Source organism: Xenopus laevis, chromosome 2S (genome assembly GCF_017654675.1).
Source record: "Xenopus laevis strain J_2021 chromosome 2S, Xenopus_laevis_v10.1, whole genome shotgun sequence".
NCBI classification, from domain to species: Eukaryota; Metazoa; Chordata; class Amphibia; order Anura; family Pipidae; genus Xenopus; species Xenopus laevis.
In genome coordinates this window covers 11,022,863-11,038,320 of record NC_054374.1, presented here as the reverse complement: position 1 = coordinate 11,038,320, position 15,458 = coordinate 11,022,863, and the positions used below count along the sequence as shown (strand labels likewise).

The 15,458-nt window shown below is 43.2% G+C and overlaps 1 protein-coding gene across 3 annotated transcripts in view; it reads left to right on the top strand.

Annotated features, from left to right (window-relative positions):
- Positions 1 to 15,458, top strand: part of robo1.S (roundabout guidance receptor 1 S homeolog) — a 289,278-nt gene that overhangs the window by 44,335 nt on the left and 229,485 nt on the right. For all 3 annotated transcript variants that reach the window (XM_041583366.1, XM_018248847.2, XM_018248846.2), the window contains exon 2: positions 11,272 to 11,598. In XM_041583366.1, coding sequence (XP_041439300.1) covers positions 11,272 to 11,598 — 327 coding nt within the window. The remainder of the gene's footprint in view (positions 1 to 11,271; positions 11,599 to 15,458) is intronic.

The following is a 15,458-nucleotide window of genomic DNA, read 5'->3' as shown; positions in this document are numbered from 1 at the left end:
GTCAGAAGTCTAGGAGTCAGAGCAGTAACTGCTTTCTTTCTGATATGAATAAGATGAGCCCAAATTAGACACATTTTGTAAAGATCAACATAGTTTGCTATCTACAATCTTTGTGTGGGGCCATCCGATGCGTGTCCCGGATCTATATCTGCCCGAAAGTCGAAAGATCGAGTAGGGTAAAAAATCTGTTCATTGATGCGGTTCCACGATCCGACCTCCCGTATTGCCTCCATTCTGATCTGATTGTTGTGCCCTAGGGGCCACGATTGGATCAGCCCGAAATCGCCCACCTCAATATGGGCATATTGGGGAGAGTTCCGCTCATTTGGTGACATTCCGATATCGCCCACCTCAATGTGGGCATATCGGGGAGAGATTTGTGACATTGCCAAACGAGCAGATCTCCCTGTGTTTGGCCACCTTATGACTAGCCACAACTAGCCCCACATATCCCCTCAGTACAGCTAGCCACAACCAGCACATCCCCTCCCCCTGGTGCCAGGCCGCTGACAAGGTATTAGGTGTTACTGTATCCAACCCAGAGCTCTCTGTAAACTCATTATTTTTCCATGGCTGTGTGGGAAGATAAATAAGGGCACATCTGTTGGGGGTCCCTCTGGTATGTGGTGGGATGCAGTTGCAACAAGGTAAAAAAAAACAAAATACCCCCTTTTTTATTAGTGTGGTGGGAATTTCCCACAATAACGATCTCAAGTCTCCGCCAGAGAAAGTTTAACTGTGACCTGCTCGTAAAATGCCCTTGTTATTCCTGTCCTGTTGTGGTACCTTATAAAGGGCACTTCATGGAAAAAGATACACAATGAGCAGTTCGCTCATAATCGAAAGAAAGAATACTTTGCACCTATGAATAGCTTTTTTTTTCTAGAAATGTCAATAGGCTGCATTACAGATATATATATATATATATATATATATATATATATATATATATATATATATATATATATATATATATATATATATATATATATATATATATATATACTAGCCTCAAATTGTTGCAATAACTATTGCACAAGAATGGTATCTATAGGAGTAACAGATCATTCAGCATAATCTCCTGGTGGTAAATCGCTATAGCAGTTCCCCAGTTCCCACCCTTGATACAAATCTTTATCTTGTACGCAGGGTCCCAGACAGTAATAATTATTTTTTTACTGCCTTTTTCTAGTTTGTTAGTCAGACATTTATACTCTTATGTATTTCATGGTCATACCCAGTGACTCATTTCCCCATAATAACCATAAAATCAGGGGGGTGAGACATGCAGGATCAACTTAAAGGCACATCACACTGACCAGTCCTACTCTAAATTTAAATGGATTCTGTCATGATTTTTATGATGTAGTTTTTATTTCCAAATTACACTGTTTACACTGCAAATAATTCACTCTACAATATAAAATGTCATTCCTGAACCAGAAAGTGTATTTTTTTAGTTGTAATATTGGTGTGTAGGTGCATCTCAGGTCATTTTGCCTGGTCATGTGCTTTCAGAAAGAGCCAGAACTTTAGGATGGAACTGCTTTCTGGCAGGCTGTTGTTTCTCCTACTCGATGTAACTGAATGTGTCTCAGTGGGACCTGGATTTTACTATTAAGTGCTGTTCTTAGATCTACCAGGCAGTTGTTATCTTGTGTTAGGGATCTGCTATCTGTTACCTTCCCATTGTTCTGTTGTTAGGCTGCTGGGGGAGAGGGAGGGGGGTGATATCACTCCAACTTGCAGTACAGTAGTAAAGAGTGACTGAAGTTTATCAGAGCACAAGTCACGTGACTGGGGGCAGCTGGGAAACTGACAATATGTCTAGCCCCATGTCAGATTTCAAAATTAAATATAAAAAAATCTGTTTGTTCTTTTGAGAAACAGATTTTTAGTGCAGAATTCTGCTACAGCAGCACTATTAACTTATGCGTTTTGAAAAAAAAAAAAAGAAATTCCCATGGCAGTATCCCTTTAATTAAAGGGGCCCTCTGGTGGCCAGATGACATTCTCTCTGACTTGTATGTTGTGTTAATTAAGGGTGGAAAAGGCAACAAATCACATACAGATTTCTGAATCCATCCCTGGTTTCATAAACAGAAATAGGCAGTAATATAATAACTGTTAACTTGCTGAAACATTTATAGAAAAATACAATTTGCTCTTGATAGATTAGCTGTATGGGAGGTGGCTGCAAGAGTGTTATCCCCGCAGGACAGAGCAGGCGCTTATGGGTGTAGATTTATTATAACACCTTTCTTAGGTGATTGTCTCATGCGTTCAGTTATTTCCACACTTTATTCAGAATTACAGACCTTCTCAGCTGGGGGTAATGAAAGGCAAACCGGCATAAGGAAACATGGAGCTGATGAAGATAAAATGGGGAGTACAAATCTGATTCATATCAAGTGTATTAAATCGACAGTTTCTGTTTCCTCCGGTTTATGATGTCATCACCTTGGACTTGAGTTTATGGCTGGATTGTCCCACCTCTGGGACTCAGCTGGTGGGGATGTGTTATATCTCTTGTACAGTTCTTTATCTCTGAATAATGTCTTTGTAAATTAGCGTCTATAGCTCGGACAACTGGGACATTGTAAACAGAAACAAGACCGCGTTTTTCTTTTTTGTGGAGGACTGTTGGCCAGATGTGTCCGTCCAAGGCAAGTTATGGCCCCCCACATTCCCATCCGCCCAGAAAACCTGTTTTGTACCAGATAATCAGCTCATTAAAATGCTGGACAATGCTGCTCTATAGGAATGAATATAAAGCTTTCCCAAGCGTTGGCTCCCAGTGGGATAATGGGTATCGTAAAACAGCAATAGATGCAACATCCTAACATTTTCAACCCTTCACTTAATTGGGAGGTGCTCACCTAAGTAGTGACAATTCACAGCAGACTTGTAGCAGTCCCATATATTGTGGGACAGATCCTCACTCAAAAAGGAACGAAAGTGCATACCTCCCAACTGTCCCTTTTTCGGAGGGACAGTCCCTCTTTTGACAGCTCAACCCGCAGTCCCTCAGTTGTACTGGAAAGTCCCTATTTTCTCTGCACTGAACAGCCAGAAAAAGAAACAAAGTTTCTCACTTAATTGGCTTTTAGCAGAGAGCCCAGAACAGCTAACAGGTGCAAATAAGATACTTTGTAACAATTTTGAGACGCAAAAACAGTTTAGATAAGGAGAAATATTTTCAAACTTTCATAACCTGCCAAATTTTGTAAAATGAACATGGTAATTAGGGGGTGTGGCCACAGAAAGGGGTGTGGCCAAAATTGCTGCGCTACGGGCGGAAAAAAATTTTTTGTCCCTCTTTTTACTTCCGAAATGTTGGGAGGTATGAAAGTGGGTGATGTTTCTGGTGGTTTGGTGGCATAAATACGTGTGAATATGGTATGAACATCTTAAATTGCCACCTTTTTAAAGTTTTTAAAGTTATGTGCGAGTTATTACACCTTGTATACATTCGAATGGGGGAATATGGAGGAAATTATCTATATTTCACATGCTTTAATCACATTTTGCTTTGGTAATAGTATCCCCTAGTGTCCCGTATGCTCCTTGAATATAAAAGTAAATTGATTAGACTTTATATTGATTTATTTTCTGTTAATATTGAGTTCAAAATAATTGTCATAGACGAATCTGTCTGGGGAGCCTCCTTTATCTGGATTTGTATTTTTTTGCATGGGAGAAGCCGTGATAATGATGTATGTAACCCCATCCATGGAAAAATGGTGGCCTGTTCTATATAAAATAACTTGAATGTTGCTTGTCTCAGACATTGGTATATTTTTATTTTACTGAGTAAAAAAGCCTTGCAGAGCATTTATTGTTTGATTTATCCATTACTGGGATACTGTCATGAGAAAAAATGCTTTATTCAAAACGCATCAATTAATAGTGCTGCTCCAGCAGAATTCTGCACTGAAATCCATTTCTCAAAAGAGCAAACAGATTTTTTTATATTTAATTTTGAAATCTGAGATGGGGCTAGACATATTGTCAGTTTCCCAGCTGCCCCAAGTCATGTGACTTGTGCTCTGATAATTTTCATTCACTCTTTACTGCTGTATTGCAAATTGGAGTGATATCACCCCCTCTGCTTTCCCCCCAGCAGACTAACAACAGAACAATGGGAAGGTAATCAGATTGCAGCTCCCTAACAAAAGATAACAGCTGCCTGGTAGGCCTAAGAACAGCACTCAATAGTAAAATCCAGGTCCCACTGTGACACATTCAGTCACATTGAGTAGGAGAAACAACAGCCTGCCAGAAAGCAGTTCCATCCTAAAGTGCTGGCTCTTTCTGAAAGCACATGACCAGGCAAAATGACCTGAGATGCACCTACACACCAATATTACAACTTGAAAAAATACACTTGCTGGTTCAGGAATGAAATTTTATATTGTAGAGTGAATTATTTGCAGTGTAAACAGTGTAATGTAGAAATAAAAACGACATCATAAAAATCATGATTTATCATCATTCATCATTTAAGGCTAGCAAAGAAATCATGGCATTAAAGTTGCTTAAAAAATTGGCATCAGCTTCTCTTTTGCAGATTTTTTTCATGCTATTTTACACCTAAATGTATTACCCCATTAAACAGCTTTATACATATGTGCAATTTTACACAGTGTAATAATGATGTGTGGGTCAGGTTTTTCCCGACCCTCATCCGCCGGATATCTGCCCTTCCACCACCCGTCCCTGCCTGAACCCGACTTCCGGTTTCCTTTTATAGACCCGCGCAGACCCTCTCTGCCGATGACTTCACAAATGGGGCAGGGCGAGCAGGTGCGCGGCTGTAAAACCGGAACCCAAAGTCGGAAACCGACTGTGTAAGGTGGGCAGGAAGAAGAGCTCGGCCAGGACCCACCGCCACCCGCAAATAGGGGTGCGAGGATGGCCCGAACCTGACCGACCGTGGGTCCCGATGGTAAAGCTGCGGGTCCCGTAGTTATCGGCCTGACCCATACATCACTACAGTGTACCATGGCCCCATTTCTAGCATTGCTATGGGTTGTTTTTCATTTGGGAGTGTAGCACGTGTCCTGGTCCTAAGCTCCCCATAGTACATCCTAATGCCCCTAGCGGGAAGTAATTATCTTGCAGTTAGCTTCTATTCCCATACTGATCTAGTATCCAATAGCAGCCAATCAGCAAATCAATGAGTAGTTAGCATTTATCGGTCAGATGTAGGAAAACTCACATCTGATTAGTTGCTATGGGTTACTAGATCCTTTTAGATATTTCAGAAAAGTGCCCTGCTGCCTTCCATAGAAATGGTTAGTAAAGTGCAGGGATCTGTTATGTTTTGGGTAGCCAAGGATGAATAACAGTGCTTTATTAGCAGACTCATGCAGGCATTACACAACAGTAACTTTGACTTTTAAGCTGTCAGGAAGTCTGCACAGTATAAGTCTTGGCATAGTGACATCTACAGGCCATTTGTATAAACACCACAGGATCCCTTACCTTTTTACTATTGAGCTACATTCAAATCTTAAAAAAAAATTAGTAACACAATCAAGCAAAAAGTTCTTGGAGGTGCCAATTATGGGCTGTGATTGACTATTGGTAATGGACTGCTAGCCTAAAGGAGGCTCTGTTTGGTAGTACAACTGGTTTTTATGCAACCAAACCTTGTCAGGAATTTAAAAATAATCACCTGCTTTGAGGCCACTGGGAGTAACATCCAAGGGATTGGGGAGTAACATGTTGCTCATGAGCCATTGGTTGGGGATCACTGATATAGTGTGATGATATATATGTAGGACAGAGGGAGGAGTGCACAGGCAAAGCCTGACTGTGGTCTCATTTTACATGAACTAAATAGTTATTGTCACTGCTCATCTAAAGCAAAACAAAAGGAGAGATGGTTTCTATCTGTTCCAGGCGAGCTCCCTTTCAGGCTGGGCTCTCATCGTAAACAATTCATGTAACACAAACAAGTGCTCAGATCCAAGTAAGTGTTCCTGGAAGGTAAAAGGATTTCAGTGGGATTAATTAGGCACAGTTAGCCCTGTAGGTGCACAGATGCTGCTTGGTGTTGCCCATTGCATTCAATAGATTCATTTGATGCTCAATTGTACGTTAAAAGAGTCATCTGATTAAAAAGGTTTGTTATGCCCAATCCATTTAAAGGGAACACTAACTTCTTAATCTGGATTTAAAAAGAAAGTGTTTGGTTTAACACTTACACCCTGGCTTGGTACTGTCTCTCTTTCATGTGTTTCTTTAAAAGTGGTATACTTCAAGTAAAAGCAAACCAACCGATTAACTAGAGTGGGACCTTTGTGGCTTAGTACTCAAAAAAGTTCTGCACCCTGTGCACAAATGAGCTGCTTTTATTATTCTGGTTATTCTAGACTTGATTGCTGGACCGGTGAAACTTTTGGCAGTGTTTCATGAAGTTATATTTTTCTCTCTTAATGGTTCCATTAGAGGAACTGCAAGTGTTTTACCTTTAGACCAGTGGTTCCAAAACTGCAGAGCTGACCCATCTTAGGGAGCCCAAAGCTATAAAATGGAGCTCAGTTTGAAGGTCAAGTTTGGGAGAAATGTGGGTGTGTGCACATTTACTATCTTAGATAACCCTAGAATTGCAGGTGAGTGTCTACATTTTGTTGCGAGATTTAGCTTAGGCGATACAATGTCCCTTCTGCCATGACCCTAAGGGTGGCCATACACTATTAGATCTACTCGTCTGGTGAGGTCGCCAAACCAGTGGATTTTAACCCGATATAACGGCTGGGCGATATCGGGTGAATCCGAACGTTCAGCCCTGGACCCGAACGTTCGGATTACAATGCTGCGAATGGGTGCCAACGGGTTGCAGGACCGCATCAACGAGCCGATGCGGACCTGGATCGTAAAAAAAAAATTCAAACTTGACCAATCGATATCTGCCCGATTTTTGGCCTTATCTTGATCGGGAGGACCCGTCAGGAGCCCCGACACATGGGCAGATAAGCTGCCAATCAGTCAATCGTCCGCTTTAATCTACCCGTGTATGGCCTCCTTTATTTTTGATTCCTAGTAAACCTTACCTTTTATCATTCAATGCCTACACTTCTTTTCGATCTTAAGTCTGGAATTCTTGCAGTCTTTGTAACAAAGTCTCAAAAGTTCAACGTCCTAAGGAAATGAACGTTTTGCAGTTTACACCACTTCAAAATAGATAGCAACAAGCTGCGGATACAACAATTCACTGAACATGAACTCTAGAACGTGATTCCGGCCACAGTAAGGCCTTGTAGAGTAGCTGGGGTGCTATTCTTTAAGCCTGTGATTTGAGAAGAAAGGGTATTTGTCTTCATAGATACACCTGGAAACCCAGCCTGAGGATCAGATTCAATATGAAACAGTATTTGTTCTACTAGATGTTTTTGGAACTGTGGCTGAATTTCTGTTCTTTTGAATATCTGCTACTTTGTTGTGGGAACCCTGACTAAATGCTGGACATTTAATTTGGGGGGGGGGGGGCTGAACCAAGTAGATATAACTCTGCTCTAAAAGCTTTGTGGTACAGTATAACTGGTTTATGATCATGCCAATCACCTCATCATAGGAATGGCCCCATAAAATCAGGTTGGGGGTCTTGATTGTTGACCCATTTTAGGTATTTTGAGGGCACACTTTAAGCAAGCCTGATAACTGCTCTGGATGACATTGCCTATAAACTTTTTTTTGCAAGTTTATTAACAATTGGACCTCATTATTCTGAGCAACTGCTCTGGACAAATTTAAAATGATGAAAAACATTTTGTTGTGCTTTTTGCCATCAGGAAGCTAACCAGTGTGTTTAGACAAGATGGGCCAAAGGTGAGACAAATTCTCAGCACCAGCAAAAAAGACATGAGCCTTATTACTATGAGTTTGTTAAAAAAAAACCTTAACTTAGAGGGAAAACATTGTCATGTACGGCTCCCTAAATTCAGAAAAAGTGCTAGGTTCCCTGGTCACGCCTCAATCTTCTGCCTGTAGCAGTCGCCTTTGGACTCGGAAGGAGCCCTCAGCTACTCAAATGCCGCCAGGTCTTAACTTGAGAAGAGCAAAGCAAGTGTTCTGAACGAGCAAAGGGGCACATTAGTTTCCAAGGTTTTGGACGGAAGGCAACAGTCCAAGGTGTAGACAAAGAGCGTAGTCAGGCAGGCTGGGGTCAGGACAGGCAGCGTTCAAAGAGTAGTCAGACAGGCAAGGGTCAGGATTGGCAGAGTTCAGAATAGTCAGGCAGGCAAGGGTCAAAACCGGAATCAAGCAAGACAGAAATCGCCCAAGTTAGACCTAACAACGAGCAAAGATTTCTAACCCGAAGCCCCTTTAAATAGTTTGAATTTCATGCCAAAATGCGATGATGTCATTACGCACGGCATGTCATGTAAATTGCGGAAGTGAGCGCAGCGTGGGCCATAGGAAACCCAGCGACTAGAAGCAAGAGGTACCACACGGTTATGTCCCACTGGCCAACTAGACCATCAGGGTTATAGTTACAAACATATTTTGAGCCAGTATCAACCCTGGAGGAAAATTCTTGACCTTTAATAAACCAGCCCCAGAGAGAGCCCTCAAAGACATTTACAGACATAAGCCATTTTTCATGTTGAGTAGAATGAAATGTTTTGGCCAGAAAGTCCTTAATGAATGGCTACAGATTACTTATTGTAGACAAATTGTATTTGGTGGGAAGAACCCTTGACCCTTGAAAATTACAGGATTGGTAGTGGTTATGGGATTTGTATGAACTAGCAGTAATTGGTGGGCTCCTAGTCTGCAAACTGCACATTTAATTGGCTTACGGTCAGAGTTGCGTGAGTTCCAGAATTTTTTTCTAATTACCTGTACATAAAGAAAAAAGAATTATAATTCCCGTGTCAAAGTTAGTGCCTCCCTTGGGCAGTTCTTTTACCAACATTCCTGCTGTCACTGCCTCCTCGCTGCCAGTCAAGTGCAGTCTCGTTCTTTTGTCTTCCTTCACTCCTGGCTCTGTTACAAGGTTTCCAAGTGAAAGGTCTCATTACAGTCTGCAAGGTCAGTGTCCAGGACAGGCGAGATACTTTATCTTCTATAATGTTGCTCTTTAGCAAGAATAAAGGCATTCTCACAGCACGCATTCAATGTACTCAGTTTTGTTAAAGGGCCCCTATGCTGATTTTAAAAGGTTGCCTTAGTAGTAAGAGCAGAGACACATGTAGAGATTCGGGGAGATTTAGTTGCCTGGCGACAAATTGCCTCTTCTTCAGGGTGACTAATTTCCCCGAACTGCCTTCCCGTCGGCTAGAATCTAAATTGCCAGCAGGATGGCAATTGGAGCTATTCACTTTCCAAAGTCGTCCGAAGTTTCCACTTCAGACAACTCCGGAAAACAAAGCGCTCTGAGTGCCATCCTGCCGGCAATTTAGGTTGAATTTGGAAATCGTCGATTTGTATCCGACAGGGAGGTAGTTCGGGGAGATTAGTCGCCGGAAGAAGAGACGATTTGTCACCAGTGAATAAATCTCCCAGAATCTTCTCGTCTGTCTCTGCCCTGAATACAAATTTATATGCTGTATGTTTAGGCTGTTGGATGCTAATACATTTAAGCTGACATAGTGTCTGTCTTTGCTTAGATATTTATACACACACACTTCAAGAGAATGGTTTGATGCAGTCCGGGACACAATTTTGTCTATGGAGGTTGATTTTGCTAAGCACTATGGCAGCTCACTTTTGTATTCATAAATAGAAATCGTGTATTGATAAAACAAGTGTCGGGCATACTCTACATGGACTGCCTTCTAAATGCAAGATACAAGCCAACTTTGGAACAAGCAGAGAGATATTTTAAAGATAGGTCAAGTGCAGTTGTCCTTGTCAGCCAATCAGTTCTTTGCTTTCATTTTCTAATTGTAGAATGATCAAAAGTAATGGCTGGTTAGCAAAGTGCTGCTGGATGAGCAGGCAGGTAAAACAGCTCCGTGCAGAGCAATATGAAATAGGGATTTCTGTGAATTATACATGAATTAAATGGGATATGTATATGACAACAATTCAGGAGCAAGTTGTTTAAGCCCAGGAATTCATTCAGCCATGGAGCTCTATGGTTTTCTCTGTTCTGATTTATCTGTCAGCAGCATTTTAGAAAAATCATTGAGTAGACATTTCAGTCTGGCAGTGTCGGTAATGAAGGGTGAATTGTTGTAATGGGCTTACATTGTTACATAGTTAGTTAGTCAGTCAATGAGGTTGAAAAGTAGGAAACAAGTCCATCAAGTTCAACCTTCTCAAAATCCGTAATCCTAAGCAAGGCACACAGCCCTCTCCCCTGCTCAGCCCACTCCCTTGCTCAGCCCACTCCCTTGCTCAACCCACTTCCCTGCTCAGCCCTCTCCGTTGCTTAGCCCACTCCCCTGCTCAGCCCACTCCCCTGCTCAGCCCACTCCCCTGCTCAGCCCACTTCCCTGCTCAGCCCACTTCCCTGCTCAGCCCACTCCCCTGCTCAGCCCACTCCCCTGCTCAGCCCACTTCCCTGCTCAGCCCACTCCCCTGCTCAGCCCACTACCCTGCTCAGCCCACTCCCATGCTCAGCCCACTCCCTTTCTCAGCCTACTCCCCTGCTCAGCCCACTCTCTTGCACAACCTACTCCCCTGCTCAGCCCACTCCCCGGCTCAGCCCACTCCCCGGCTCAGCCCACTCCCCTGCTCAGCCCACTCCCCGGCTCAGCCCACTCCCTGGCTCAGCCCACTCCCTTGCACAACCTACTCCCCTGCTCAGCCCACTCCCCTGCTCAGCCTGCTCAGCCAGACAGCTGGCAATTTAAACACTGAAGGGGAAACAAAAACTTCTCCCCAAACTCTTACACTGTCTCATGTGTTTTTGTAGTTGTTCTGTTTCATGTTAGAAAGCATGGATGAGCGGATAGTTTAGGTAAGATTTTAATTTCGTATGAATCATGGGGTCTATGACATGCAAATCAGTAACCATTTTGGAAACTTCAAGTATCCAGTAGAGGTTGAGTTTTTTGTTCATTATCCTTTTCAGTAAATGCTTAGAACAATATAACGCCATAGGGCTTTGCCCAGAAAGTCTTATGCATCTTCATATTTGAGTTTGAAAGCAGCCATATTTACTGCTCTGAAGAGTATATGTTCAACAAACTGTAATTGCAGATGCCTCTAGTGGTCAAATCTTACGTTAAACATCCCGTAGACAAGGAGGCAACAAAAGAGAAAACATGTTTTCCTACTTCTGGCTAATAAATTCTTCCTTTCCCTCTGTAGGGTCACGTCTTCGGCAAGAAGATTTCCCACCGAAAATTGTTGAGCATCCCTCGGACCTTATTGTCTCTAAAGGTGAGCCAGCAACGTTGAACTGCAAAGCTGAAGGGAGGCCGACTCCGACGATTGAGTGGTACAAAGGAGGAGACAAAGTAGAAACAGACAAAGATGATCCTCGCTCTCATCGAATGTTGTTGCCCAGTGGATCACTATTTTTTTTACGTATCGTTCATGGACGCAAAATCAGGCCAGATGAAGGGGTCTATGTTTGCGTGGCAAGGAATTATCTTGGAGAAGCCGTGAGCCACAATGCATCACTGGAAGTTGCAAGTAAGTGCTGTTTGCTGAATCCGATGCAGGAGGCTTCAATGGTGCAATACTATGATCCAGTCTGGTCAATATATGGCATACTCTTGGTGTCCTGAAGGAATATTAGAGCTTGCTCCATCTGTAGTTAATATTTGGGAAGAAAGAGACATGTTTAGAAACATATGGGATATGCATGGGGATACATACATTTAAATCTTTGCATGGTGGCCAGCTTTGATATTTCCGTGATGTGTGTTGACTGACTAAATTGGTATGCCTTAGGTCAATGAAACAATGAATCTATGGTACAGGATATTCCATATCAATGCTATAGATCCTTCAATCCCCACATAAAGGGATAAATATACAATCTCTCCACTCTGTTCCTTTCTGTCTGTTAAGGTGGCCATACAAGGGATGCTGATTTGGCTTTTCAGTTGGTAGCTAATTTGTCTGTCTATGGGACACTCCAACAGGTCCACTTCATTGATATATGGCCAATAATGAGGTAGATCTTGATCAGACTACTTAAAAATCAGGTAAATGACCATTTATGCTGTCCTCATCCTGATTAGGGATGTAGCGAACTGTTCGCCGGCGAACTTGTTCGCGCAAACTTCGACCGTTCGCGTCCGCCGAATGTTCGCGAACGTCGCGCGACGTTCGCATTTTGAGTTCGCGTTCGATCGTTCGACCATTCGAATTCCTTCGACCGCTAAAAATCTAACGATTTCCATTCGTTCGAACGATTGTAAGCATTCGAATGAATGAAAAGCATTCGATCGAATGCTTCGATCGTTCGATTCGAATGAAAATCGTTCGATCGAACGATTAAAATCCTTCGATCGTTCAATTCGAACGATTTTAGTGGGTGTTCGAAGTTCGCGAACTGTTCGCGAACGTTCGCATTTTTTGCCGGTGTTCGCGAACGGCGTTCGCGAACACCAAATCGGCAGTTCGCTACATCCCTAATCCTGATTGCCTATATCCCGGTCATTTTGATATGCTCATTTGGCCATAGGGTTAAACCAGCAGTATGGGGGCCTGCCAGGTATCTGTCTGTCCCAAATTAAATTCCTCTCTTTCTATCTATGTTTTAATCAGCTAATCCCATTTTCCTCATTCCTCAATTGAAATTACCCCAGGGATGGATTTACCCTGAGGGTGCCTGGAGACTAGTGGTGTGTGGGCTGGCGCGATGGCCGAGCCCGCATCCCCCTTTCTGGGTCGAGACCTTACAGATGCCGGCTTCCAACTTCTGGGTTGAACTTTTATAGACACACACCTGCTCGCCCCTTTTGTGACATCATCGGTGGGACTGGTCTATAAAAGGATCCCGGAAGTCGGGCTCAGGAGGGCACAGGTGTAGGGAGGGTGGGTGTGGATCGGGAACACATCTCTACTGAAGACCATTGTCCTCCGTCACTTCCTCCCTTCCACCAGATCACACGGATGTACTTCCTTTCTTTGTACCGGAGCAATAGGGCCTAGTTCTCCGGAATCAAGTAACATACTGCTGTAGGTGGGGGGCCTCTTAATTTATGCCGCTCTAGGCTTGAGCCTTTGTGACCTTGCCACAAATCCAGGCCTGAATTTGCCATGGTTTTACGCTGCTTTATATCCCATATGTTGGTGTACTTTCCACAAAATCTATATTTTCAGCCAATTCTTAAATTTTATTTCTAAAGGTTTCTTGGAAACAAGTAAGAATCACGGTTCTAGGGTATGTCTACTTTCCTAGAATATTCTCTCTTAGAGACAGAAAAGAAGATTTGGGGAGATTTAGTCGGCCAGCGACAAATCGCCTCTTCTTTGGTCGACTTATCTCCCTGAACTGCCTCCCCGCCGGCTAGAATCGAAATCACCGGCAGGATGGCACTCGGAGCGATTTGTTTTCCGAAGTCGCCGAAGTTGCCTCACCAGGAAACTTCGGAAAACAAGCTCTCCGAGTTCCATCCTGCTAGTGATTTAGATTCTAGCTGGCGGGGAGGCAGTTTGGGGAGATTAGTCACCCGAAGAAGAGGCGATTTGTCCCCGGACGACTAAATCTCCCCGAATCTTCTCGTCTGTCTCCCTAGAGACGTCACTGGAAGCACTTAGCAGATTAGATGCCTTCAGTGTGTGCAGTGTGTATAGTGTATCTTTGTATGCAAGCTCCCGAACTGAAAGAAAGCCCCGCTCTCTTTTACTCAGCTAAGAAATTGTATTGGCAGGTTGTGCATTAGTTTTGTCTGAGCGATTGGTGGGAGACCAGGAAACATCTCCGGGTGCGTTAATGCTTTCCATTCATGAGCAGCCTCTCACTTGTAATCTTATCAGGCTGACTTTGAACAGAAGCCACTGGCATATTTATAAACTGTCAAGTGAATTTGATATGTTGAAGCAGTGACTTTGTATTAGGCTGAAGCTCCGTACAAGCGGCCTGTTGTAATATCCGAGCGTGCAGAATTGGCATTGCGTGCTTGGCAGACAGTTATGATCATATTCATTCCATGCACGGGATAAAAGGGTATTTTGTGCTTGATAATCTCATGGAATATTGGAGAAAAGTTGGGCAATGTTTTATAAGGGATAATAAAAGTAGGACATTCTTTTGCACCAGAATGAAAGTATATTAACTGACAGTCATGTGATAAACACTGTGTCTTTTATTGAAGGAAGAACTAAAGCTAGAGAGGACATGGAAACAGATAGGAAAGTATGTGGGCATGGCAATGTACTGATTTTATTCAGGTAATAGCAATCAAAATTCACCACAGATTACTTCCCACAGTCACACTCCCTTCCCAGAGACTACTACCCACTGTTACTATAGACACCATCTCTCCCTACTATACCTGCTATCCCACAGTCACACTCCCTTCCCAGAGACTATTATCCACTGTTACTATAGACACCATCTCTCCCTACTATACCTGCTATCCCACAGTCACACTCCCTTCCCAGAGACTATTATCCCACTGTTACTATAGGCACCATCTCTCCCTACTATACCTGCTATCCCACAGTCACACTCCCTTCCCAGAGACTATTATCCACTGTTACTATAGACACCATCTCTCCCTACTATACCTGCTATCCCACAGTCACACTCCCTTCCCAGAGACTATTATCCACTGTTACTATAGGCACCATCTCTCCCTACTATACCTGCTATCCCACAGTCACACTCCCTTCCCAGAGACTATTATCCACTGTTACTATAGGCACCATCTCTCCCTACTATACCTGCTATCCCACAGTCACACTCCCTTCCCAGAGACTATTATCCACTGTTACTATAGGCACCATCTCTCCCTACTATACCTGCTATCCCACAGTCACACTCCCTTCCCAGAGACTATTATCCACTGTTACTATAGGCACCATCTCTCCCTACTATACCTGCTATCCCACAGTCACACTCCCTTCCCAGAGACTATTATCCACTGTTACTATAGACACCATCTCTCCCTACTATACCTGCTATCCCACAGTCACACTCCCTTCCCAGAGACTATTATCCACTGTTACTATAGACACCATCTCTCCCTACTATACCTGCTATCCCACAGTCACACTCCCTTCCCAGAGACTATTATCCACTGTTACTATAGACACCATCTCTCCCTACAATACCTGCTATCCCACAGTCACACTCCCTTCCCAGAGACTATTATCCCACTGTTACTATAGACACCATCTCTCCCTACTATACCTGCTATCCCACAGTTACACTCCCTTCCCAGTGACTATTATCCTACTGTTACTATAGGCACCATCTCTCCCTACTATACCTGCTATCCCACAGTCACACTCCCGTCCCAGAGACTATTATCCACTGTTACTATAGGCACCATCTCTCCCTACTATACCTGCTATCCCACAGTCACACTCCCTTC